Genomic DNA, 27,674 nt, shown 5'->3' on the forward strand with positions numbered 1-27,674 from the left:
AATAGGTCCAGATTCTCTGTAGATATTCCAGAGGGAGCTGGTCAGGCTTCCGAGTGTGATCAACATAACCTCCGAGAGAAGACAAATGAGGTTTCGGGGTATTGTTTCTCTGTCAGTGTATAAAGATAGGTGGAGGTTTTTTCTTTGTTCTGTCATGGGGGTTTGGCCAGCATTTATTGCTTGTGCCCAATTATTTTGAACTGAGTGGCTTGATCAGCCAGAGGGCAGACATTGCTATGCATCTGGGGTCTCATGTCAGACCAATCTTGTAAGGATGCTAGATTTCCTTCCCTAAAGGGCATGAATGAACCAGATGGGTTTAATAACCATTGGTGACAGCTTCATGTTCACTGCCACTGAATAGATTTCAATTCTAGAATTGTTAATTGAATTTAAATTCCACTAGCTTCTGTGGTTGGAAAGGAATCTGTGTTCCCAACTCGTTACCCTCGGCTTCTGTATTTCCAGTGCTAGGGAACATTAATACTCTGCCCACCATTTTTTCTGAGTTTTTGTGTGACTATTATAGCGATAGAGAGTAATTCGGAATGCATCTTTCTTGCACTGTGGGATACCAGAGGCTTGTTTAATCACTGTTAGAAGTTAGAGAGGAATTCGTTTTGAGTTTTCCTTTTCTATAAGACCATTTAAACCCCAAGATCATAAGAAGTTAGAATCAGAGTTATATGGTATGAAAACACACCCTTTGTTCCAACCAGTCCATACCAACCATAATTCCAAACTAAACTAGTCCCACATGCCTGCACATAGCCCAAATCCCTCCAATCATGTACTGATCCAAATGTCTTTTAAACATTATAACTGTATCTGCATCCTCCACTTCCTCTGGAAGTTCATTTCACACACAAACTAAACGCTATTTTTTAAAAAAATCCCTCTTTTAAAATCTTTCTCCTCTCCCCTTTAAAAGTATGGCCCCTAGTCTTGAAATCCCCCCCCCATAGGGATAGGAAATCTTCTGTTCACCTTATCTAAACCCCTCGTGATTTTATAAACCTCTATAAGGTCATCCCTCAATATCCTATGCCAGTGAAAAATGTCCAGCCTCTCCTTATAAGTCAAACCCTCCATTCCTGGCGACATTCTTGTAAAAGTTTTCTGAACCCTCTCCAGCTTAATAATGTCCTTTTTATTAGAGGGTCACCAGAACTGGACACAGTACTGCAGAAGAGACTTCACCAATGTCCGGTACAACCTTAACTTGATCTCCTGACTCTTATACTCAAAGGTCTGAGCAATGAAGGCAAGCACGCTAATTGCCTTCTTAACCATCCTGTCCAGATGAGATGCAAACTTCAAAGAATTAGGTCTTTCTGTTCTACAACACTACCAAAGGCCCTGCTTTTAATTGTATAAGCCCTACCCTTGTTTGTTTTTCCAAAATGCAAGACCTCACATTTATCCAAATTAAACTCCATCTGCCCCTCAGTCCATTGACCCGACTGATCAATATTTCTTTGCAGTATGAGATACTGTTCTTCGCTGTCCACTACACCACCAGTTTTGGTGTCATCTGCAAACTTACTAACAATGTCTTCAATGTAAGAACAGAAGTAGGCCATTTGGCCCCTCGAGCCTGCTCCATCATTCAATAGAAACATTCCTAGCACGTTCCTGTCCTTTTCCTGCAATTTCCCTATTGACCAAGAATCTATCTATTCCTCTCTCCGGAGTTGCAGGTTGTGGATTGTATGGTCCTTTGGTGACAGCATTGGACATCTGAGAGAACCTGCTGTTCTTTACCTATCCCTTGTTTTTAGCTAACTTCTAAAGTTTGTAATGAATTATTCTGTTTCTTTTCCAGGAGATGAGAACAGCCGCAATAGCTAGGCCGCTGGAAATCAATGAGACTGAGAAGGCGCTCAGAGCTGGAATTAAAGAAATTATTGTGAGTGTGCTTTAGACTAGAGAAAGATATAGACCGGTTAGTCATATGAGTAGCACAATGGCAGACAGAATTTAATCTGCAGTAGTTCAAAAGCAGCTCTCAATTGTAATTAGAGACATATAATAAATGCTGGCCAGCCAGCGATGCCCACAATCCATGAGTGAATTTTAAGAAAAGATTATCTTAAAAACAAATGAGAGTGTTGAGAAACTTTGAGATTTTTATATTGATATTTACTTTTTAAAAAATCTGGACTGAAAAGGATATTAGTGCCATGAAAATTAAAAACAGAGGTAAGATTTTGTGTTTTGAAACTAGTCGTGAACCTGAGTACTTGTTGTAACAGTAGCTAATTTTGATAATTTCCCACTGACCTCCTTCAAAATATTTAATTTCTCTACTCTTCCCAAATTACTTTCCCAGAAAATAATATTTTGGAGGGTGGGGTACCAGAAGGACTTGGGTTTCCTCTGCAGATCTGCTGTATTTTCGAGTGATGTAAAAGATTTAATTAATAGTTATGAAACAATTCTTAGAAATATCTATCTTCAACCAGTGTTGACCTTCGTTAGTTTTTCTTAAGTCCCACATCACAACTTAAGTATATAAAGGAGTAGTTGAAGGTACTGTCCTTCAGATGAAATGTTAAACTGAGGCTCTGTTGTCCTTCCCAGGTGAATATAGAAGACCTCATAGCACTATAGGTTAAAGAGGATCAGAGGAGATCTCCCTTGTGTTCTGGCCAATATTTCTTCCTCATTCTGCAACCCAAAAATACATTATCTGGTGATTACTGCATTGCTATTCATAACAGTTTTCAATGCAAATTGACTACATCGATTCCTATGTTACAGCAGCAACTACATTTAAAAAGTACTTAATTTTCTGTAAAATACTTTTTTTACTGTTAAATAAGTGCAAGTCTTTTGTTCTTTTACATATTTTTAATTTCAAATTGATGTTTGTAGAAATTGAAAGCTAAGACAGCCTTTATGTATAATGATAGCTTCCAGTCAGGCAGAAGTTCCCCATGTCCTGATTTTTGTTTTGTGCTGTTTCACTGTGGGAGCAATTGCCAAATTTATTTGGTGGATAGTTTGTGAAAGCTATTTTGCCCCTGTTTCAAACACACAATATTTTGTTGCTGTTTTTGTTCTAGGAACAAGTGCAAAAGACCAAGGAAATGCTGAACAATGTTGCCTCTGATGAAGCAAACCTGGAGGCTAAGATTGAAAAGAAGAAGATGGAGCTTGAGAGGAGTAAAAAGCGGCTGCAGACCTTGCAGAGTGTCAGGTCAGACTCTGAAATGACATAGAGGAGAAAGTGAGGTCTGCAGATGCTGGAGATCAGAGCTGGAAATGTGTTGCTGGAAAAGCGCAGCAGGTCAGGCAGCATCCAGGGAACAGGAGAATCGACGTTTCGGGCATAAGCCCTTCTTCAGGAATGAGGAAAGTTTGTCCAGCAGGCTAAGATAAAAGGTAGGGAGGAGGGACTTGGGGGAGGGGCGTCGGAAATGTGATAGGTGGAAAGAGGTCAAGGTGAGGGTGATAGGTCAGACTGGGGTGGGGGCGGAGAGGTCGGGAAGAAGATTGCAGGTTAGGAAGGCGGTGTTGATTCGGTCGCCTGAGATTGAACAGTTCATCCACTTCACCAACACCTTCCACCCCGACCTCAAATTCACCTGGACAGTCTCCGATTCCTCCCTCCCCTTCCTCCACCTTTCTATTTCTATCTCAGGCGACCGAATCAACACGGACATCTACTACAAACCGACCGACTCCCACAGCTACCTGGACTACACCTCCTCCCATCCTACCCCCTGTAAAAACGCCATCCCATTCTCCCAATTCCTTCGACTCCGCCGCATCTGCTCCCAGGAGGACCAGTTCCAAAAACGCACAACCCAGATGGCCTCCTTCTTCAAGGACCGCAATTTCCCCCCCGACGTGGTCGACGATGCCCTCCACCGCATCTCTTCCACTTCCCGCTCCTCCGCCCTTGAGCCCCGCCCCTCCAACCGCCACCAGGTCAGAACCCCACTGGTCCTCACCTACCACCCCACCAATCTCCATGTACAGCGCATCATCCGCCGTCATTTCCGCTACCTCCAAACGGACCCCACCACCAAGGATATATTTCCCTCCCCTCCCCTATCAGCATTCCGTAAAGACCACTCCCTCCGTGACTCCCTCGTCAGATCCACACCCCCCACCAACCCAACCTCCACTCCCGGCACCTTCCCCTGCAACCGCAGGAGGTGCAAGACTTGCGCCCACACCTCCCCCCTCACCTCCCTCCAAGGCCCCAAAGGAAACTTCCATATCCGCCACAGATTCACCTGCACCTCCACACACATCATCTATTGCATCCTCTGCACCCGATGTGGCCTCCTCTATATTGGGGAGTCAGACCGGCTACTTGCGGAGCGTTTCAGAGAACATCTCTGGGACACCGGACCAACCAACCCAACCACCCTGTAGCTCAACATTTCAATTCCCCCTGGATCAGTCGTGCTGGAAGAGCACAGCAATTCAGGCAGCATCCGAAGACAGGCAAAATCGACGTTTCGGGCAAAAGCCCTTCATCAGGAATAAAGGCAGAGAGCCTGAAGCGTGGAGAGATAAGCTAGAGGAGGGTGGGGGTGGGGAGAGAGTGGCATAGAGTACAATAGGTCAGTGGGGAAGGAGATGAAGGTGATAGGTCAGGGAGGAGAGGGTGGAGTGGATAGGTGGAAAAGGAGCTGGGCAGGTCGGACAAGTCCGGACAGGTCAGGGGATCGAGTTGCTGGAGGTTAGAAGCTAGGATGAGGTGGGGGAAGGGGAAATGAGGAAACTGTTGAAATCCACATTGATGCCCTGGGGTTGAAGTGTTCCGAGGCGGAAGATGAGGCGTTCTTCCTCCAGGCGTCTGGTGGTGAGGGAGCGGCGGTGGAGGAGGCCCAGCACCTCCATATCCTCGGCAGAGTGGGAGGGGGAGTTGAAATGTTGAGCCACTGGGCGATTTGGTTGATTGGTGCGGGTGTCTCGGAGATGTTCCCTAAAGCGCTCTGCTAGGAGATGCCCAGTCTCCCCAATGTAGAGGAGACCACATCGGGAGCAACGGATACAATAGATGATATTAGTGGATGTGCAGGTAAAACTTTGATGGATGTGGAAAGCTCCTTTGGGGCCTTGGATAGAGGTGAGGGAGGAGGTGTGGGCACAGGTTTTACAGTTCCTGCGGTGGCAGGGGAAAGTGCCAGGATGGGAGGGTGGGTCGTAGGGGGGCGTGGACCTGACCAGGTAGTCACGGAGGGAACGGTCTTTGCGGAAGGCGGAGAGGGGTGGAGAGGGAAATATATCCCTGGTGGTGGGGTCTGTTTGGAGGTGGCGGAAATGTCGGCGGATGATTTGGTTTATGCGAAGGTTGGTAGGGTGGAAGGTGAGCACCAGGGGCGTTCTGTCCTTGTTGCGGTTGGAGGGGTTGGGTCTGAGGTCTGAGGGCGGAGGTGCGGGATGTGGATGAGATGCGTTGGAGGGCATCTTTAACCACGTGGGAAGGGAAATTGCGGTCTCTAAAGAAGGAGGCCATCTGGTGTGTTCTATGGTGGAACCGCTCCTCCTGGGAGCAGATACGGCGGAGGCGGAGGAATTGGGAATACGGGATGGCAGTTTTGCAAGAGGTAGGGTGGGAAGAGGTGTAATCCAGGTTCCACCATAGAAACAGCTACCTGGATTACACCTCATCTTCCGCCTAGGAACCCTCCAACCACAAGGGATGAACTCGGATTTCACCAGTTTCCTCATTTCCCCTCCCCCCACCCTGTCTCAGTCAAATCCATCGAATTCAGCACCGCCTTCCTAACCTGCAATCTTCTTCCCGACCTCTCCGCCCCCACCCCAGTCTGACCTATCACCCTCACCTTGACCTCTTTCCACCTATCACATTTCCGACGCCCCTCCCCCAAGTCCCTCCTCCCTACCTTTTATCTTAGCCTGCTGGACAAACTTTCCTCATTCCTGAAGAAGGGCTTATGCCCGAAACGTCGATTCTCCTGTTCCCTGGATGCTGCCTGACCTGCTGCGCTTTTCCAGCAACACATTTCCAGCTCTGAAATGACATAGTGTAGTGTTTTGATCTGTGCTGGACTGTTATGTTGCCAGTTGCCTTCTGAAAGTCACCTTCATTGACTTTCCAATGATAATGGTCATATGTTGTGTAGGCTAGTAACTTCAAGTAAAATTACTCTAAGGAGTTGAGGGATTGGGAAGGTATAGTATCTTTGAGGAGTGGGGCAGTTATGGCAGTAGACAGTAATCACCAGTAGATTTCCCTGTCTATATTTGACCTAATGCCAGGAGACCACATTGAGTCAGTGTTGACTCCCAGGCAACTCCTTTTCTCAGTGTATACCATGGTGCTGTCAACTCTGGTGGGTTTGTCTTTTAGTTGGTTAGGAAATACCCATGAATGGTGGTGATGTCTAAGAGATTGTAAATCATGACAGATGTCCTAATTTTGGCACAACCATCAGATGTTCATCAAAAGCACTTTGCATGGTCAGCAACAATGAGTTTGCTGTTGTCATTTCAGTTGCTGAGGTTGCACCAGCTGATCTGTCCAGTTTCATTCCTTTCTTTAGACTTTCTAGCTGTTTGATACAACTGATAGTCTTGCAAGGTTTATTCAGAGGGCAGTTAAGAGTAGGTTATGCCTTTGAAAGTGACACTTGGTAGCACTGTAAATGACCCATCCATCCAATTGGCCAGATTCGATCATCTTGCTTTGTGCACAGGACATACCGGGGCAATATTCCTCATTGTCAGGTAAAGGCCTTTGTTGTTACCAGACTAGAGCAACTTGATTAGAAGTACAATGAGTTCTGGAGCACAAGTCTTCAGTGCTATTGCTGGAATGTTGTCACGATCCTTCAGCTTTGCAACATCCAGTATTTTCAGTCCTTTCTTGATATCATGTGGAGTGAATCAAATTAGTTGAAGGCTGGTATCTGTACCAGTATCTACACTATATGCTGGGCCCTCCCATTGTTGAGAATGAGATATTTGTGGGACTTCAACCACTTATTAGTTGTTTAACCATCCAAAATGACCTGATGTAGTAGGACTGAAGAGCTTAGATCAGATGCATTGGTTATAGAATTGCTTAACTTTATCTATAGTGTGCTGTATCAGCTACTTAGCATGTAAGTAGTCCTGTATTGTAGCTTCACTAGATTGATACCTCATTTTAAGTGTGACTGGTGCTGCTTTCTGTGTGTTCTACTGCTGTCTTCATGGAATTAGAATTGATTTCCTGGCTTGATGATCATTGTAGAATGAATATAAGCTAGGCCATGAGGTTAAAGATTGTGTTTGAATGCAATAATGCTGAGATATTGACCCATAGTGCCATGGGCATTCATCTTTTGATTGCTAGATCTTTTCCACATCTTTTTCCATCTAGCATGGTGGTAGTGCAACTCAGCATGTTACAGTGTATTCTCATTGTTAAGATGAAACTTTATCTTTTCAAGGACGGTGCAGCAGTCACTCCTAGCCATATTATCAAGGACAGATGTATCTGCAACTAATAGATTGGTAATGTAGAAGTTGAGTATATTTTTACAACTTGTTGGTTCCCTCACCACCTGCAATGAATCCAGTCTGATTGCTGTGTCCTTCAGGACTCTGCCAGCGGTCAGTATTGATGCTACTGAGACACACTTCATGATGGTCATTGAAGTCCTCCAACTGGAATATGTTGTGTGCCCTTGTCACCCTCTGTGCTTCCTTCAAGTGATATTCAACATCCAGATGTGATGATTCACTAATCAAGGGAGGGTGGAAGATAATAATCAGAATCTCTTTTCCGTGTTTGACCTCAAGTTGTTATAAGACTTCGTGGGTTCCAGAATCAATGGTGAAGACTCCCAATGCAGCTCCTTCCTGACTGCGTCACCACTGTGTTGGCATATGCAGTGGGAATGGAACATCACTAGAAATAGTGATGGTGTTGTTTGGGACATCATTCATCTATGAGTATGACTGTGTCATGTTGTTGGAGACAGTTCTTCCAATTAGAGTACAAGCCCCCAGGTATTGGTAAAAGAAGATATTGCAGACTGGCTGGGCCAGTTGATCCATCCAGTTTTATTCCATTGTAGTGGTTCAATACAACTGAGTGGCTTTCTTGCCACTTCAGTGGGCATTTAAGAGGCCAGACCAGATGGATGAAAGATAATAGGGTTTTTAATGGTACTGACATGATCACGATTAGGCTAGTTTTGAATTCAAATTTTATTGAATTTAGATTTCACCATCTATCATGGTTTAATTTGAACCAATGTTCTTGGAACTTTAGCCTGGGCTTCTGGATTAAACGTTCAGTGACATATCACTATACTACCCATCTTGCCCTGTATCACCATTCCTTCACTATCACCAGGTGACAATTCTGGATCTCCCTACAGGTTTCCCTATGTCCCAAGGACTGCAGTGGTTCAAGAAGATAGGTCACTACCAGATACTCCAGGATTATCAGGAATGGGCAATAAATGCTGGTCTAGCTGGCAACACCATCATCCCATAAACTAATTTTTAAAGAAAAGGTCAGATAGGAACCAGAAGTGGTCAGAAGATTGGTGGAAACAGGTACAAGACCAATTTTATTAAAATGAGTGGAGTCAGTAGTGTAATATAAGTGGGGCATTTGATGTGTTCATCAAAATCATTCAACATTAAGCTGCTTGCTGTCAATGTCCCACATCACTGCTAGTTAAAGCCAAGAGTCACAAAACTATGAAGTTGAATTGAATTATTCCCACTGGAACATGCTTGGCAACACTTGGCCAGTAATGGTGGGACTGAAATTTGATTCTATACGTCTGCTGATTTTTAATCTCCTTTTACAATTCTCTCTCTGTGATTTTTGTAGTTTGTATCAGAGAAATTATTTGCCTTAATGTTAACAGTTTCTTACATCCATGTGTTAGTTTAGAGACATGCACAAATATTTGACATGTTCATTATACATGCTAATGTGGAGAAAAATATTAGTCGTTGTCTGTCATGCCAAACACGACATTTATTAAAACAATGGATGTTTTAAGTTTCCTTACCTGGTGGGCTTCCAAACCATGAAATGGTTCCGATTTTTCAGTAACCTTAAGTGATTTGATCTACTTCCCATTGGTTGGAAAGCAAAATGTGAAGTTGCATACCAATAAAAATACCAGCCAACTGGATTTGATCATCTGGTCTGTCGTTTACTACAGGGCAATTAGGTGATTAGAGAACTCTGGCAATTTAAATTGATTTGTATTTTTGAATGGCAAGTCTCTTGATACCTTGTATCCTCAGGCCAGCCTTCATGGATGAATACGAGAAGATTGAAGAGGAGCTCCAGAAACAGTATGAGACCTATGTGGAAAAGTTTCGTAATTTGTGTTACTTGGAGCAGCAGCTTGAAGACTTACACAGGATGGAACAGGAAAGGTTTGAGGTAAGTGGTTCAGAAATTCTGTTTCAAAATTCAATTACTGGTTATAATAATTCTTAAATGTTTGGGTTTTTATCATGTAACTATACTGTTGTAACCCATACTTGGATATTTCTGTTTCTCAGGAAACTGAAAATACACTGCGGCTGATGCAAAATAAATTGAAGGAGGAGGAAAAGAGACTTATGAAAAATACAGGTAAAGTGAAACTCTGTTGTGTTGTCCTGTTAATTGTTTCAGCTGTTTCAAAAATGTTTGCTCTGACAGTTAGTCTACCTTGGATTCCAGCATCTGCAGTTTTTTTTTGTCTCGTTATTGGACAGAAGAGGCAACCTGTGTGTAGTTAGCTGACTGATGATCACTCATTGTATCTAGGAGTTGGACAATGTAAACTGCCATAATTCAGGAAGTGTAGAATATATTGCATGTACAATGCAGAATATATTGCATGTACAATGCATGTGTCTGGGGTAATACACTTACATTTCTGGGTGGGCAGCCTTTGTATGTGTAATATATAATTTATTTAGCAATAGTGTATTTATGGGTCACACTTCCTACAAAATAAATGGCATTTCAGAAGTTTTACATGGCCTGTGAGGCATTTTGGGACATCCTGAAATTGTGAAAGGTAAGAGAGAAATGCACATTTTTTAATGTCCCCAGTTCTGGAGCTGAGAGACCAAATCTTTAAAACTGTCAATTGTTGAAGTATGAGTTTGTGCCATGCTCCCAGCAAGGGGCTGTTCCAGTCACAGTCTGGCTGTTCTTCAGGGCTCAGTGAACAATTGTTTTAACCTTAGACCAATTTTAGCCCTAATCTTGTCTCTGCTGGGACTTTGACATGTGATGTATAGGGAGCACAAGCGATGAGTGACTTAGCTTTGTGGATTTATCTGTGAGAACCAGTCTGTATACTGGAATCCCCCTTATAGCTTCTTTACCCACAGGCTTACTGAACTGCTGAACAGCTGAACAATTGAACACTTGATTCAGGAGAGGCAGTAGGCTCTCTGTACACCCAAAACGTAATATAAAAGCAAGTTGGAAACTGTTCTGTTTTTCTCAGGTAGCATTCCCCTTCCCTTCAATCAACCCCTTCCATCAAAAAAAAATCACTCCTTGAACCTTCTCTTCTTGTAAACTATCACCTTCATTCTAAATCTTCCATTCTTTTCCATGCATTCTTTCCAGGAATTTTGTACTTGAATTACTTCAATTGGTGTTTCTCTCTCTGTACCAAAATGGCAGGGCTCCTGTCATAGTTACAAATCACATCCTATGTGACTGTGATCAAGGTAAACTATCCTGCAGCCTTTTAGAATTATAGAATCCCTACAGAATGAAAGCAGGCCAGTCAGCCCATCGAGCCCACACCACTCTTCCAAAGAGCATCCTACCCAGACCCCCACCCTATCCAATGGCTAATTTACCTAGCCTGCACATCCCAAGATGCAATGGGCAATTTAGTATAGCCAATCCACCTCCTCTGCACATTTAGAGAGTTGGCCATTCCATCCTCTCTCATAGCTCTGTTGTCGGCCACCTGGTTGGAACTACAATCCACTAGTTCCATGCTTACTAGTTCCAATCTAGAAAATCACTTTCCATTACAACTCAGTTACTGTTGACGTCCTCTAAGGATCTTTCATTGGGCCCCTCCTGTTTCCCATCCACATGTTGCCCCCATGGTGACCACATCCAAAAACTATTTTTACACATATGCTACTGAAACCCCACTCTACCTCACCATATCTGTCACAGAACGTAATTAAAATTGCATACATTCAGTATTTCCTGAACTCTGCACCATTCCAGCTAATTTGCTCCAGAAACTACTGTCTATGCCTTTGTTACCCTTGACGTGACTGCACCACAGTATTGTTAGTTGGCCTCCAATCTTCCACTCTTCAAACTTAAGCTTATCAAGAGTTCTGCTGTCCATGTCCAAACTTGCATCAACTCCTGGATACACATTAAGCCCCTGCTATTAGCTGCTTTAAGCAGTGCATTAATTTTAACATTCTCAACCCTTCGTTAACATTCCAAATCCTCCATGACTTCTTCATCATCCTCCAAGATATTTATACTTCCAATTTTAATCACTCCTCTATTTTCAGCCATGTCTTCAACTGCTTGGTCTGTAAACCCTGCAATTTACTTCCTAACTCCCTATTCCCTATTTAAGACCCTCCTTTGAATCGACCTGTTTAAATAGGCTTTTGAGCACTTGTCCATATCTCCACAGGTGGTTTAGTATTAGATATTTTTATTAATGCACTGAAGATGATTTGGGACTTTTACTGTGTTAAAGGTGCTATATAAATAGATTGCTGATCTAACAAACTCTTCTACCTTGAAATAGGGAAAGATGATGATTCTGACAATGAGATACAGGAGGATGAGTGCTCAGATAGTGATCTAGAAGACAGAAGACCACTAAAACCACGTCTGACTAGGGAGCTGCCCATTCAGGGTATGTGGTGTTGCCTTGTTTCAGGAAGGCTTTATTAATAGATGTTCTAAATTAACTTAGCGTAAAGATTTCAAGCACATTGCTTTAGATTCCTGTAGAAACTATGGGCAAGCACTGTAATACTCTGGACATTACGACGGTTGATGAAGCTGTTGCAAGTGGTGAGTGCAAAGTGCTAAAACAACTATGCTATATTCTTATGTCCCATAACCCCAAATGTTTTCTTTCCCAAATGACTGTCTAGTTTCCTCTTGAATTTGCTGATGCAGCACAACTTCATACAACACTGCTTAATTTACGGTTTGTCTCAACTATTTATTCCAATCCAGCTTCTATCCCTTAAGATCTCGGACAAAACATCCCAAAAGATAGTAGATGCAGAAATCTAAAATACTGAAAAAGGAACAGAAATTCTTTTGAAATGCGCATGTCAGGCAGCTTCTATGGAGAAAGTAACAAAGTTAACATTTCAAGTTTGTACCCTTTCTTCAGAAGCCTGAGATCTTCCCGACTGCTAGTGTCTGATGCAACCACTTCCACTCTGCTTAATCTCTCCTTGGAGGTCTAGCGTTTTACTAATCAGTTTGGCAACTTTTTAACCCACTGCAAATCTAGCTGTGCCAGTGTGTACCAGCACTGAGAGTGCTATAGTGAGTCACTGCCCTTTAAATATATTGCTTCAACATCACTGTTGATCAATCATATTGAAGATCTGCTTTTAATCCAAGATCATTGATTTTCTGTAATTTATCTTAATGCTGTCATCCTGTAGATTCACATAATTGTCCCATCAATGATGCCACCAGGAATGTTCGAGATGTTCAGTATCCCATTATAGTACAAAGTACTTTGGTCTGTGCTGAGGTGACTTTATCAGGACCTTAGTGGACAACCACATACTGAACTTGAATATAATGAGATGTGAATATTGACATAAGAAACTGGCCTTTCTCTGGATAACAGGTTATCCAATTTCAGTGATCAGTACTGCAGAGGCTAGGTAAGCGCTCAACTCTTAATTATATTGACACAGGACCCACTGCTTAGATTCAAGTCTTCCTTTAGGGTAACCTTTGTTTCCTCATTACCCTCTCTCTTGCATTATGTTATTTATTTTCTCACCAAGATTTTGATTTAGGATTCAGCTTTCAGTTAGCATTTCTTCAAGGAACATTGTTTGTCTTGAGATTGTTCAGCCCAGAGCTACTGCATGACTCAGTTTAAAAGAAGTTTTACAATTCAGTGGATTTCATTAACCATGAAATTTAGTGTTTGCCAAAGGATTAAAATTTGTTACCTTTTAAAATTCATGGCTGTCTTCTCGCACTATCCTGTAAACTGTGCCTGCATTTTTACGGACTTGAAAGTTTACTTTTTGCTTAGTCAATGAACTTTGCAAATTGGAATGTGCTTACCACGTTCAAGCACAAAGTTCACTGTTCAGGATTTTAGTATTTTCTTAGACTTAAAAACAATAAGATAGCTGAATGTACCACTCTAAATAAATCAATTTAACTTTCACAGGCAGAGTTGGTGGTCGTGTGGTTGGGACAATGCATGGAGGTGACACAGAGGATGAGGTGAGAGGCTCCAGCTTGTTTAAAGCTCTGTGTTTTGTGATCCCTGTAGTACATTACAGATTTGATGTTAATGGCATTTTGGTGGATTTTAGCAGCCTTTGATCCTTTTAGAAGTGATCAAGGTCATCCTGCAACCAGTTTTCTGTCTTCAATGAATGAATGTCGACAAGTTCCTCAGTGAGGGAAGTGGACATTTGGGAGCTTGGAGAATGGAAGCTCTTTGCCAAGAAAACGATCTGACAAATAAACTTGTAATAGCATGTATTTTGTCACATTCGACATGTGATGATGATGATTTGAAGCCAGATGCAATCTTTCACCAGTTCTGTATAGGTTGCTGATGGCTTCCTGTTTTTTTTGTTGTTGTTGTTAGCTCACTTTTTCTCCCTATGTGGTTTTCCATTTGCTGTGATGGTTGTGTGTCTTTTCCCCATTGTTTCTGGTGTTTTGGACAATTTTTCAACCCATAAAACTATACCTTCCAAGTTTATCAACTCCAAAGACAGGATGGGGCAAACTGATTGTGAGCTAGATTACTATGGCATGTTCAATGTTTGGAATTATTGAAAGCTTTTAGTTATCAGTAATGTGTACAGACTGCTGTGTAGAGAAATGAAATGACAACCAAATCCCAGACTTACTACTTCTATCAATGGCATTTTGTTTGACGTTTTTTTTCTTTTGAGTTTAAATCTGCTTTTCTCTCTTCTGTTGCTTTCCATTATTGCTTTCATAAAGCTTCAAACATTATCTGCTCAGTCAAAGGAAGTCAAGAATTCCAGCAGCAGCAAGGTTGGTTCAGATATAGAGGCTTGCGTTTTATTTAATGCTTTAGCTCATTCTCCAGTTTTGTTATTAAACCTTGATAATGGCCCAATATAGTATTATCCATTAACTATTTGTCATGGAACTGAACACCAGTGTGCAATTGAACACCATGTACAGTCCATGCTATTTATTATACAGAGAAATGTGCTTCATTCTGCAACATCGAAAATAGGAGAAGGCATTCATCCCTTAATAACTAGTACACCACTCAGATACTTCTTCCTGTATCCTCAAGCCCTGAGATCCTTTCAACCCCAAGTTATACCTTGAAAACATTGAATGTTTTGGCTTCCATTGCTTTCGATGGCAGAGCATTCCACAAGTTCACCATTCTGGGTGAAGACATTTTCTCTCCTCTTGCATTCCTGTACTGTGACCCCCTGGTTCTGGACTCTCTGGTCATCATCCTTCCTGCATTTACTCTTTCTAATCTTGTGGGTTTCTGAGAGATTTTCCCCTTATTCTTTAAAACTCCTGTTATAACTGATCCAGGCTCTGTTCATATGTCAGTCCTGCCATCCCAGAAATGTCTGGTAAGCCTCTGTTGCACTCCCACCATAGCCAGAACATCCATCCTCAGATAAGGTGATCAAAACCATAGACAGTACTCAACAGCAAGACAGCCTTGCTTTTGTGCTTGAATCCTCTCACTTTGAGGCCAATTGTCATTTGTTGTCTTCACAGGCCATTGCACCTGCATGCATAAGTTGTGTCTATCACCATTCACATAATCTTGCTTTCTTGTTTTTGCTATCAATCAAAGTGGATGACTCTACATTGAAATTCATCTGCCACCCATTTGCTTGTCCAAATATGTCATCTGCAAAGCTAGGGAAATTACATTGTTCTATTATCTATAATATGTATTGAGAGTAACTGGGGTCCAAGCACTGAGTGTTGTGCTGCTCCCCATCAACCAAACAAATCACAAAAAAAAACCCATTTATTTGTACATTGTTTCCTATCTGCCAACCAGTTTTGTGCCAGTAGACTATCTTCAATCACTGTATTTTAAATGATGACTACTTATGGGGTAGTATTGAAAGCCTTCTGAAAGTCCAAGTCAACCACACCCACTCAAAGTCTACATATTTGTGGTGTAGGTAGATTCATCCTTGAAAAACTCCAGTCAATGTGTAAAGATAGTAACTTACAGTGCAGATTCAAACCAAACATCAACCTAAGTTGATTGGCAAGTGCAACACAAAAAAAAATTTTATGCTGCATGTTTCTGATCTAGAATGTTTGTATAGTGAAGATAGATTCATCAAAATTCCAGTGAGTTTGTCAAGCACAGTTTCCCTTCTGTAACTCCATGCTTTGTCTGATCCTGCCTTGGTTACTAAGTCCTTTGCATTCAAATCTTTTAACAAAGATCTGTGCTATGGTATATAACAAAATATGTGGGATGTTCACTTTTACTGCAAAAATATCTGGCAGATTATATAGAGTGTAGCTCAGGCTAGAGTATCCAAACCTATCATCATGAGGTGATTGCTGATAAGGACACTGGTCTCTGGTATTACATAACACCGTTTTTTTTTGTAATAAAAGTTGTCAAATCTTTACACTGCAGGAGGAGTCAGATGACAGTGAGATTGATGTTGAAGATGACGAGGATGAGTATGAAATTGCTGAAGATGATGATGAAAGTATTGATATTCAACCAGAACAGTCTTCAAGTAGAATCCACAAGCAGGACCTTGATGAAAGTGATAATGACTTCTAGTCCTAACACTCTGCAACTGCGTTTGCATATGTAGAAGATGCTTTCTGATCTTCCTCTAGTTTCTTTTGAATCTCAACATTATATACATAAAACTCATGCCCTTTAAGTACATAACAAACATGTGGAGCTGTTTGATAAATAATAGGTACAGGACACTATTTCTATTAATGATTCTATGTTAAATAGTTTTCTCTTGTAGTGAAGTCAGTCCTTTATTCCAATCCAAATAAGAACCACAGGTAAATATTTCTGAAGAAAAAATGTAGCAGATGGAGAAGTTAGAGGGAGAAAAGAAAAACAAAATTAAATTGCGCAGCATTAAAGTCCAAGTATTGTCCATAAAAATGGACAATTCTCAATGGTATGGAAGTGGGTTCTGACCTTGTGTCCAGTAGAGAAGTGACCACTCCAGTACAAGAACCTTCCAAGTTAACCTATTTAGGCATGTTATGGCATGTTTCTAGGGCAGATGGGACTTGAATCTGGCTTGATGCTATACCATAACAGCCCCTTTTTGATGGAATTCACAATTCTAATCAAAATGTATTTTGGAAACCTATCAAAGTCAGATCTTATGGGATTAACCAAGTTACAGGAAACAGCACTAGAGACTAGGAAAAAAAGGGGATATAGTTTCCCCAGAATTGGCAGTTAAACATGGATGCAAATTCCAAAAATCACAGCTGCCAATACTTGAAAGTATTTGAACTAAAAGAGAATAGTGAAAAGATACAGGTGGTGGAATGGAATGGCAAATTAAATTTAAATTAAGAGAACTGAAGAAAATTTTGGAAGGAATGGGGGAGGAGAGAAATTAGAGGGAGGCAGGAGCACCAACCTTTGTGCATACATACATCAAAAGGTAGGTTGACAAATACCACAAAGTGATTGATGAAGAATAGCATTCTGGTCTTCATTGATAGGGCATAGGATTACATGAGCAAAGTGATTATATAAAAATGGTTTGACCTCAATTGTGTCCAATGTTTGGCATTACACTTGAAAATGATGCAAAGATAGAGGTGTCCAGAAAAAGGTGAGGAACTTTAGCATGGAAAAAGAACAGCCTCCGCTTCTTCAAACGTTGATGAAAGTCTAGCCTACTTTGTCCAGTCTCAAACTAAATCATCAATTTTTAAGTGATAGGCAAATGCAGGACAAGGAAAACATTTATGTAGTGTGGGGTTATGGTCAGAACATGTTTGTATGGTATAGCCAGATTCATGTGACTTAAGATAATAGAAAATTATCTGGAGCGTGGCACCAAGCATTTGGCTCTTGTAGAAAGCTGACAGACAGGATGGGCCAAATAACAGACTAATGAATGGAAATACTGGAGATATTCTGTAGTAGATTCATACTATGCATCTTTAAAAAGGTAATACCCCATACAATACTACAGTCAAGTAGTATTTATGGACCAATTGCTTGTGACTGTTCATAAATAAATTTAGAGACACAAGATTTTGTTGCTTTAGATATTTTATTTGGTACATCTGCCTGGATGCTTACAGTAGCCAATACATCACCATTCATTCCATACCTCAACACCAAGAAACGCCAGTCTATACAGGATTGCAAACCCATATTTCTGTACAGTCACTGATTACTATGATGATCAATGTCATGTTTATTCCCTGGCTGATGGGCAGTTTCTGTATAAACAGCAAGTATTGATGCTCAGATTAGCTCTGGTGATGAAGCAATACACAAGCCAGGATCAGAACTTTGTTTAAAAAGAGTTACATCAATTTTTTCCAATTGTTAAGACACTACATTGATAAGACAAAATATTTTAAGACATTTCATTTATACAATCATTGACAGTATCATCTTCTTTATGGCTAGTTGGGTGCAAGTTAATGCATTGACCATAAAGAAATCAACATTCAACCTGCTCCCTGTCAGTTTCCTACTATATACAAACACAACCTATTGACTTTACAAAATTGAGCTATCAGGTGATTCTAATGAATCCATTAGTTATCCAACTCCAGTATAAATCTGCCTTCATTCTATAAAAAATAACTTTCTACTGTTTAAGGATAGAAAATTCAAAATGTACATCGATTTACACCAGAAACCATGCAAAGTTTACAAGCACACTGCAGCGTCTTGTATCAATGGAACTCATGCAGAAGGCACGAGAGGCACCAGGAGAGCTCTCCTTGAGCTGAAGCTCTCACATGCATTCTGATTGGAAAGTATTACCAGAGCTTAAACAGAACAGACTGAAGAGAGGCTCTCAGCACCATCAGCTGCCCAAAATTTAAAAAAAAAATAGGGCCACAACCTGATCTTCCTTGTACAAATGATGCAATGCAACAAGGTATCTGGGTGCTGAGGGGAACAAGCATACACAGCACTTTTTCTGATTTACAGCACTGTGATAAGTGTACGAATTAAAAAGGAAACATCCTTGTCCACCAAATTCAAATCATAACTAGGGATAGAAAGGCCAAGCAAATAAATTTGCATAACTGCATGGCCTGGAGTACATAATGAATGCAAAAACAAGTATGGTTTTGAAAACACTTGGGCATTCCTGTGGAAAGAAAATTCAAAACAGCAAGGCTGTCCAAATGGTGCTTCACATACACACCAGAAAGGGTGGTAGGATCTAGTGGAGAGAGCAAGAACTGGAGCCTCAGCAACGGATCAAGGCAAGATCTACTCAAATTTCTTGAGCAGTGACAACTCAAAAAAGGTCTAGTTCTCCAACCATATCTCTGCATGCAGATTAGGAGGATGGGCTCAAAATTTTTGATAGCATGCAGCAAGTCTTGAATGTTCAAATAAGAATCAATTTTAAAAAATGAATCTGCACTTTTAAAACAATTGAGGGACGGGTCCAAAAATGCTAATATTTTGAATAAACTTTGTAATGTTACTGACACTCATTTGCACAGACCACAGGCATGAGATAGCGTTAAAACAGATGAGAGTCAATGGCTTAATTACCCTCTTCGCCAATAGATCATGAACAAGAACCAAAAGAAAAAGGAACAATGTGAGCATCACCAAATAGCAATGTTAAATAGCCAGTATCAGTGCAATGTAACATCAAGACAGAGTGCAAAGCTAAGTGTGCCTACAACTCGATTAAATTACAGGACAGTTATCATAAAGTTACTGCTTACAAAGCAGTGTTACAGGAGTGCTTCATTGAGTGGTATAGTGTTATGTTCATTTACACATCTATGTCTGTTTCATGTATTGGGGTGGGAGGGTGGGGAGATATGGAGTACACAACTGAACAGTCAGATCAAGGTAAAGCTGGGGTTTTAAGTATTTTCACTGTCATGACCTGCTCTGTTAGCTGAAATTTATTAACGATTTCACAGCAGTTTCAGATCAAAGTTGCATCACATCGAGTCCAACTCAAGCTCATCAGAACCAGTCTAACAGAGGCAGAAGTTGAAATGATAGCTTTAAAAACAATCCAGCCACGTTGAAATAGGAGGACTGAGAGATTCTGGACTTTAAAACCCCTGCACTTCAAAGGCAATTTAATTTTGAACTGACAAGTAGTGATATGTGGCTTCAGAAACAAACGAACAGTCATCCAACAGGACAATTGTGCTGTGTTAACAAAGTGATCCTGGCAGGGCAAATATTAAGTTCATGGTGCTGGACAAATCATGGGCAATAGATCCTGTTCCCAAGTATGAAAATTTTACATTGCATGATGAGTCAAAACAGGGGGGGGGGGGGGGGGGGGGGGAGAAAAAAAAAGGGCCAACATAGAGAAATGCAGTAGGTCCCACTGGATGCATCATAAATTGCAGCTAGTATATAGGACCCCTGCAAGCACCACCTGACAACCTGCTGCATGCCCAGAAATTCCTAAACTGGATGGGTGGGGCAGGACTGAATGAATGTTACAAGTAACAGCTTAAATTAGTCGTAGTGCTTTTCTTCCCTCCTATTAATAATCCATACCTTCCTTCACTGCATTTTAATTACATGCTTTTGCACTACTGCAAAAACCTTGAGCAGTCCACACTGATACTGCAATCTGCACTCCAACCCATCCATGAAAGAGGAACAAAAACTTGCAGGAAATTATAAACGCCTTTCGTACCTTGGCATGATGATAAAATTTAAGTTGTGCAGGTCCATGATTCAAAGTTTGGACAAAGATTGCTGCAAGGAAATTGCCTCACAATTTACACTCAAACAGGAGAGGAGAGGAGAGTTACTGTTTGTATACTGGTCCTGAGAGGGGCTAGGACTGCGTCTCAGTATGTTTGATCTCAAGAATTGCAGGGTTGGTCTCCATAATTGCCACAACAATTCGGTCAATGTAATCCTGCAGCCTGTAGTTGATTTCCTCTTGTTTCTGAATAGCATCCATAAGCTGCGATCAAGACAGAAAGACAGCAATAGAGAAGGTTAGAGTGCATTTAAGTATCAAGGGCTGGAGACAGCGTGAGTTATTGCACACACACACACCAAAGCAAATCTGCCCTGCTCCTGATCCTTTGGTCAGGCCCCAGAACAATTTCACTCACGTTTTGGATACCACTAACCTGGAAATTATTGTACTTTTTAAAAGAAGGCTTTTTCTAAAAAAAACCAGCAAAGTCCAATTTTGATAAACTTACCTCATCCCTAGAAACAGAACTGATTTCTGCTGCCAGTGATTCTGCAAGAGAGGCTGTGAAAAGACTCTTTGCTCCCTGGATACTCAAGTTAATAATCTGTCCATTCAGCTCATCATTTTGCTCCTTCAGATTTTCGTTATCCTGGATAAAAGGAAAGGAGATATACATTAACTATTTAATAGGCATAAACACAGATAATCTTACTGCAGAGAGGATGGGTGACATAACCCTACTCATTTATACCTGTTTAAGCCGTTTAATCTCTTGCTCCAGCTCACTCTCTCTATTACGGCTATTGTATTCCTGCAGCCCAATACTGCTTGAACGCCCACGTGACCTCTCTGCTTCTAGCTTGAAGAGTTGTAGGTGCTCCAATTGCTTCCGCAGATCTTCTATGAGCTAGACAACAGAGGGGAAATAAAAAAAAGGTCAACCAAAGTTAGTTGACCAGGCGTGCATCACATGACTTTGTTGCTAAGGTCTAGTAAAAAATATTTCAAACACAGGAACCATCATGTCAAGTTTCAGATGAAACTGAAAAACTCAGTACATTTAGCAAAAAAGTTAGGGAAGCAGGGGGGAAAAGAAAAGTGTAAAAACTCACCTCTTGAGTGGCTTCCTTTTCTTTCTGAAATTGGTATTGCTTGTGAAGGAGTTTATCTGACAGTTTCTGGTTGTTCTCTTGCTCTTCCTTCAGTTTGTGTGTCAGTTCATCCACTTCATCCAATAGCTTCTGCTTCTCCTGAAATAATAAAAACTTGAGGGAGTGACTGCCCATATAAGAGTATAAATATTGGGACTACTATAGGAGAACTTGTCAACAGGACAGTACTTGGGAAGAGACAAAGGAGACAGGACAGCATGGTGGCTCAGTAGTCAGTGCTGCTGTGCCTCAGCACCAGGGACCCAGGTTCAATTCCAACCTTAGGCAACTGTGTGGGGTTTGCACATTCTCCCCAGAGGGGCAGGGTGGACTCGATGAGCTGAATGGCCTGTTTCTACACTTTAGGGATTCTATGAAAGAGAACAGTTGAGACTTGCTACACGACAAATAACAGCAAGCGATCCTGACAATAGCAGTAAATCATACAGACTTTCGTTTAAAATATATCCAAGCAAAACATGACATACCTCTTCCAGTCTCTCAGCATTAGCCCGAAGGCAGGGAATGCATGCTCGTAATTCCCCATTCTCCTCATCCAGTTGGTGTAACCTGTGTACAGATAGACAAATGCAACATTTACACAATTTATTGCCAAAGACTGCATATTATTGTAATTGTCTTCATAACATCTAAACTATGCAGGGTAGATTCACTCAAGACAGAATAGTATTAATTTCAGCATTCACCCATTAGGTAAAAATCACGATTTAATTATTCTGAGGAGACAGTGGTGTGCAATAATGTCACTGGATGAGTAAGTTGGAACTCTGGGCTATGATGTTTTGGCATTGTGTTTGAATTACATCATGATAGAAGTCTGAATTCAGCAAAAATACAGAATTGTTTTAAAAAAAAACAAAAAAGGGAGCCTAATGACAACCACATCCCACTTGAAATAACTAGCAGTTCTGATGAGGGTAATGCAACCAATGTGATCTACATGAATTTCAGCAAGGCTTTTGAAAAGGTCCTTCATTACAACTGGCAAAAGGAAGGGCACATGGGATCAAAGGCAAGGTGGCACATTGAACCCAACATCAGTTGAGAGCATGAAGCAAAGGGCAATGATACAGGTGTCGGTGTCTGTGTGTGGAAGGCTGTTTCCAGTAGAGTTCCACAAGTTTGGTGGTGCAGAGGATATTTACTATGATGCTAAGGTTGGAGAGTTAGATTTGGGGAGGGAAAAGATTGGGTAGGCTGGAGTGGTTTTCCTTAGAGGTGTGAAGATTATTAGGGACATAGATAAGGTGAAGGTGATTAGATTAGCAATGTCAATAACTGGAGTGCTAGAATCTAAAAAGGTAGAAGACAGTGAAGAGGGAAACAGAGGAAAATTCTTTCCACCCAGAAGGTGGTGGGAATGTGGAACTCACCATCACTGTCAAAGAAAGTAGAGATGAACAATAAATACTGACCTTGCCAACAATACCTACATCCCAAGAATTAATTTAAAAAAGGTTCTTGCATGCTAAATTTAAGGATCTATTCCTTCTTCACAGTTATCCTATTATTCTGGAATTCTTTGAGGAAGTAATGAGCAGGTTAGACCAAGGAGAGCCAATGGATGTATCCACCTGGACTTCAAGACGGCCTTTGACAAGGTGCTGCACAGGAGGGCCCATGCTGTTAGAGGCAAGGCGCTAGTATGGAAAGAAGAGCTGCTGTCTGACAAGAAGCAGACAGTAGGGATAAAGGGTCCTTCTCAGGATGGCAGCTGGTGACTAGTGGTGTTCCGCAAGGCTCAGTGTTGGGACCACAACTTTTCACTTTATACATTAATGATCTAGATGAAGGAACTGAGGACATTCTGGCAAAATTTGCAGATGAGACAAAGATAGATAGAGGGACAGGTAGCATTGAGGAGGCAGGGAGGCTGCAGGAGGATTAGGAGAGGGGGCAAAGAAGAGGCAGATGGAGTACAATGTGGGAAAGTGTGAGGTCATACACTTTGGTCAGAAGAAGAGGCATGGACTATTTTCCAATGGGGAGAAAATTCAAAGTCTCAAGTGCAAAGAGACTTGGGAGTTTAGTCCAGGATTCTCTCAAGGTAAACTTTCAGTTTGAGTCAGTAGTTAGGAAGGCAAATATAAAGATGGCATTTATTTTGCCAGGACTTGAATATAAAAGCAGGGACATACTTCTAAGGCATTGGTCAGACCACATTTGGAGTACAGAGGAACCTTGATTATCCGAACGGGCAGGCACTATTTCGTTTGGGTAATTGATTATTCGGTTAATTGATTCAATGCCTTTCTTCAGGGGCTCAGAGTTTTCTGTTCTGTTAAGCCTGCTTCCCGTCCAGGAGACAAGGCAGTAGCACATAACCCCTTCCTTCCCTTCCGCCCACCCCCCCACCCCAATCCAACACCAGCCTCCTCACTCCCCTGCCACCCCCAATCCAGTCTAATGCCACCCTCCCCCTCTCCGGGGCACTGGACTGGACACCAAGACTGCTTCTGCTTTTCTGTTTGGGGGGAATGGAGTCTCCAAATAGACACACAGCTTTTCACTGCAACTTTGACAGGTTCCATTTTTGCCCTGTATGGGACAAATGCTGGAGAGATTATCTGGGGAAGTGGGGGGGCATTTAGGGTACATGCCTGAGAGAGCGAGCGCTCGAGATCAGTTATTTGGAAACTGTGCCTGGGCTCCCATCAGTGTCCAGGGCTGTTCTCGGCAGCATTTCAGTATGCAGAGTTCATTTTTAATCACTATAAACAAAGATGCAATCACTGTTGGAAACACATCATTGATGCAATGTTTCTATTGGGACCTCAAGATCTCCTTTGGATAATTGTTATTCGGTTAATCGAGGTTCCTCTGTATTGTGTGCAGTTTTGTGCCCCATATCTCGGAGGATGTTCTGGCCTTGGAGTGTATTCAGAGGGAGGGTCACAAAAATGGTTCCAGGAATGAAAACCTTAACATATGAGAATGGTTGAGGACTCTGGATTTATACTCGATGGAGAGGGGGGGGGGGGGGGGAAGAGGGGGGAGAGGGGATGGGGGGAGAGGGGGGGAGAGGGGATGGGGGGAGAGGGGGGAGAGGGGATGGGGGGAGAGGGGGGAGAGGGGATGGGGGGAGAGGGGGAGAGGGGATGGGGGGAGAGGGGATGGGGGAGAGGGGATGGGGGGAGAGGGGGGAGAGGGGATGGGGGGGAGAGGGGGAGAGGGGATGGGGGGAGAGGGGGGAGAGGGGATGGGGGGAGAGGGGGGAGAGGGGATGGGGGAGGGGATGGGGGAAGAGGGGGGAGAGGGGATGGGGGAGAGGGGGAAAGGGGAGAAGGGAGTGATCTAATTGAAACAAACAGAATACTGAATGGCCTGGATACTCTGGATATTGGGAAGATGTTTCCATTGGTAGGAGACACTACAACCTGAGGGCTCAGCCTTAGAGTAGAGTAAATGGAAGACCTTTTAAAACAGAGAAGGAGAAAATCCTTCAGCCAGAGAGTGGTGTATCTATGGAATTCATTGCCACAGAAGGCTGGGGAGGCCAAGTCATTTCGTATATTTAAAACAGGGATAGATAGGTTCTTGAGTAGCAAGGGGATCAAGGGTTACAGGGAGAAAGCAGTAGAATAGGGTTGAAAAGCTTATCAGCCATGACTACATGGTGGAGCAGACTTGATGAGCTGAATGGCCAAATTTCTGCTCCTATTGTCTTAAAGAACATCTGATGGGCAGAATATTGCTGTAGGAGATCCTTAGGATAGCATTCTTAGCCCAGGCCATCAGTCTGGCTGACTGGAAAATCAAAGTCTGGACTCAATTATAAAAGTCTTACAGTGCAGAAAAAGGCCATTCAGCCTATTGAGGATAATTTCAAACCAACCCTGTATTTACATTGACTAATTCACTTAGCCTTCATATTCTATGGAGATTATGGACAATTTGGCATGGCCAATCCACCTAACTTGCATGGGAGCACATGGCAGAAACCCACACAAATACTGGGGGAAAATGCAAATTCTACACACTCAGACTCACCAAGACTACAATCAAACGCTGGTCCCTAGTGTTGTGAGGCAACAGTACTAACCACTGAAGCATCATGCTACCCTTTCAAGTGACTGGTGAAACTGTCAATTAACTGACATCACAAAAAATTTAAAAAAAAAAGGAGTTCAACAAACCCTCGGTCCTTCAAAGCCAGTTTTAGTGTTTGGTGGGGGGGGGGGGGGGGGGGGGGGCCAGGGTGAACAAGACTTAACTTTCCTGACAAAAAATGGCTGGTGTCAGTAACCAATAACATCCAGCCCAAACAAATTCTGGTATGAAAGACAAGCCCATTCCTATTTTATTAAATATGTGGTCTCTGCCATGATACATTTGGCCACAGGGATACATATGCTTTTGGTGACAGGTCTCTCTCTCTCTCTCTCTCTTACCTGGTATGCAGACTTTCAATTTCAATGACCTGTTCTCGTTCCACTTTGCTTAGATTTTCTTTCTGTTTCTTAAGTTCCTCCAGTAACATCTGCTCAGACCTGGTCTCCTGCTCCTTAAGCTGTTCCTCCAATGCATTTGCCCTATTCAGAGAGTCACAAGGGGACAATAAGTGACTTTGATACTAAAGACTGGTTAAACTGGAGAAAGTTTAATCCTAAACCAGCATAAGCATGTATTTTCAGTATCAGTCGTTAGCAAGTTATGTACAGTAAAGCAATAGATGTGCCACAGCTGTCGGAAAGAGGAATGTTTCTGGGTACTTCACAGCCCAAGTAAAAAAAATTCCAGAATAAAATTACTAGGAAAATACACTGAAGATTAATAGATCATTCAGTACATTTGCTGGCCAAGGGATCTTGACTTCAAATCATCATAGTGTGAAAAATAGTGACTGCATCTGAAAAGCATTGTTGTAGATTTAGAAAAAACCAACCTGTTCAAGCACCTCTGAAGCAAGTGGGGCCTTCTAGTTTACAATAATGCACCTGTGGCTCAAACGCAGCTTCAATATCAGGACGTGAAAATATTTTGTACTAAGTTTAATTTTAATGCATAAATCCAACAAATAAAATAGTCCTTGAAAAGAGGGAAACCAGAAATCAAAGGGTACTTCAGCTAACACAGTAAATCCCTGCTCTTGGTCAAATTATGACTGGATCTTTTAAAAATACAAATTGGTTTCAAGGAGTTCAATCAAGCATTTATTACACTCCAGCACTTGGAGAAAACATACAAACTCAGTAGTCAACGTGAAGGCTGTTTTGCTAGATTTTTCAGTTAAAGGTTAAAGGCCAGATGTTTTCATAAGAGCTGGCCATTTAATTAATTAAATCATGGCTGATCTGGGTCTTAATGCTACATATCTGCCTTTGACCCATATCCATTTGCTTAACGAAAATTAATCTAGCTCAGATTTAAAATTAACAAGTGATCCAATATCCACTACCATTTGTGGAAGAGTTCCAAACCTCCACGACCCTTTGTGCATAGAAGTGCTTCCCAACATCTCTTCTGAACAGTCTGGTCCTAATTCTTAGACTACGCCGTCTAGGCTCCCCAAAAGACAGTATAAATAGTTTAACTACTCTGTCTTTTCTTGTTACTATCTTGAAGACTTCAAATCAGAGCAGCCCTCAACCTTCTATATTCTAGAAAAAACAGGCATAATTTGTGTAATCTCCTCATTCGTTAATCCCTGAAGTACAGGTCATTCTTTTAAATCTACACTGTACTTCCAAGGCCAATATATCCTTCCTAAGGTGTGGTGCCCAGATCTGCTCACAGTACTCCAAGTGGGTTCTAATCAGAGTTTTGGAAAACTGCAGCAAAACATGCATCCTTGACCTCTTGCCCTCAAAATATAAAGGCCATCATTCCATTAGCTTTCTTAATCAAAATGTCACAAACAGGTGTGGATAATAAGGAGCTGTGCATCTGAAGCCCCAAGTCTCTTTGGGCATGGTCAGAAGTCAGGCAACAAAAGGGGAAATGCTCTGAAAGCTCAAGATTTCAAATAAACCTGTTGGAATATAACCTGGTGTTGTGTAACTTCTGACATTGTCAACCCCAGTCCAACACTAGCACCTCCACATCTTTGGACATGCACAAGTCTCTCTGGTAATCACAGAGCACCGTTCAGATAAGTACACACTTGAGTATATGATGCTGCCAGAGGGGAGAAACAGGGTGGGATTCCACAGATCCTACCTGTGTACCAGCTGCAAGTTCTCCTGTCTTAGGCGGTTGTGCATTTCTCCACTGGTCGTATTGTCCTGCTCCAGTTCAGAGACTCGCTTCTCCAGGAAAATAACCTGGAATTAGAGAGAGGATGTGTGAACAAGGTGGGGCAGAGAAAAAAGAAAGAAAGAGCGGAGGTGAGGAATAAAGGGGTGCATGGGATAGTGATGGGGTGGATTTTTTTTTTTGAGAAGGAAAATAATTGCAGCACCATGG

At 41.9% G+C, this 27,674-nt stretch overlaps 2 protein-coding genes across 8 annotated transcripts in view; one reads left to right on the top strand and one right to left on the bottom strand.

Moving 5' to 3' along the window:
* ift38 (intraflagellar transport 38) overlaps positions 1-17,462 on the top strand; it is a 31,757-nt gene extending 14,295 nt beyond the window's left edge. For 3 of the 5 annotated variants that reach the window (XM_043711523.2, XM_043711524.2, XM_087997863.1), the window contains exons 6-13: positions 1,826-1,909; positions 3,069-3,202; positions 9,247-9,388; positions 9,511-9,583; positions 11,751-11,861; positions 13,386-13,441; positions 14,180-14,233; positions 15,846-17,462. In XM_043711523.2, the coding sequence (XP_043567458.1) occupies positions 1,826-1,909; positions 3,069-3,202; positions 9,247-9,388; positions 9,511-9,583; positions 11,751-11,861; positions 13,386-13,441; positions 14,180-14,233; positions 15,846-15,998 (807 nt within the window). In that variant the 3' untranslated portion in view covers positions 15,999-17,462. The remainder of the gene's footprint in view (positions 1-1,825; positions 1,910-3,068; positions 3,203-9,246; positions 9,389-9,510; positions 9,584-11,750; positions 11,862-13,385; positions 13,442-14,179; positions 14,234-15,845) is intronic. The other 2 variants (XM_043711525.2, XM_043711527.2) reach the window with 1 other exon arrangement.
* rab11fip3 (RAB11 family interacting protein 3 (class II)) overlaps positions 17,463-27,674 on the bottom strand; it is a 115,966-nt gene continuing 105,754 nt past the window's right edge. For all 3 annotated transcript variants that reach the window (XM_087997861.1, XM_087997860.1, XM_087997862.1), the window contains 7 exons: positions 27,429-27,532; positions 25,661-25,801; positions 21,737-21,818; positions 21,210-21,347; positions 20,849-21,004; positions 20,606-20,746; positions 17,463-20,358 (listed from right to left, as the gene is read on the bottom strand). In XM_087997861.1, coding sequence (XP_087853987.1) covers positions 20,227-20,358; positions 20,606-20,746; positions 20,849-21,004; positions 21,210-21,347; positions 21,737-21,818; positions 25,661-25,801; positions 27,429-27,532 — 894 coding nt within the window. In that variant the 3' untranslated portion in view covers positions 17,463-20,226. The remainder of the gene's footprint in view (positions 20,359-20,605; positions 20,747-20,848; positions 21,005-21,209; positions 21,348-21,736; positions 21,819-25,660; positions 25,802-27,428; positions 27,533-27,674) is intronic.

Source organism: Chiloscyllium plagiosum, unplaced genomic scaffold (genome assembly GCF_037043375.1).
Source record: "Chiloscyllium plagiosum isolate Xiang-an unplaced genomic scaffold, Cpla_swu_hap1 HiC_scaffold_20, whole genome shotgun sequence".
Lineage (NCBI taxonomy): Eukaryota > Metazoa > Chordata > Chondrichthyes > Orectolobiformes > Hemiscylliidae > Chiloscyllium > Chiloscyllium plagiosum.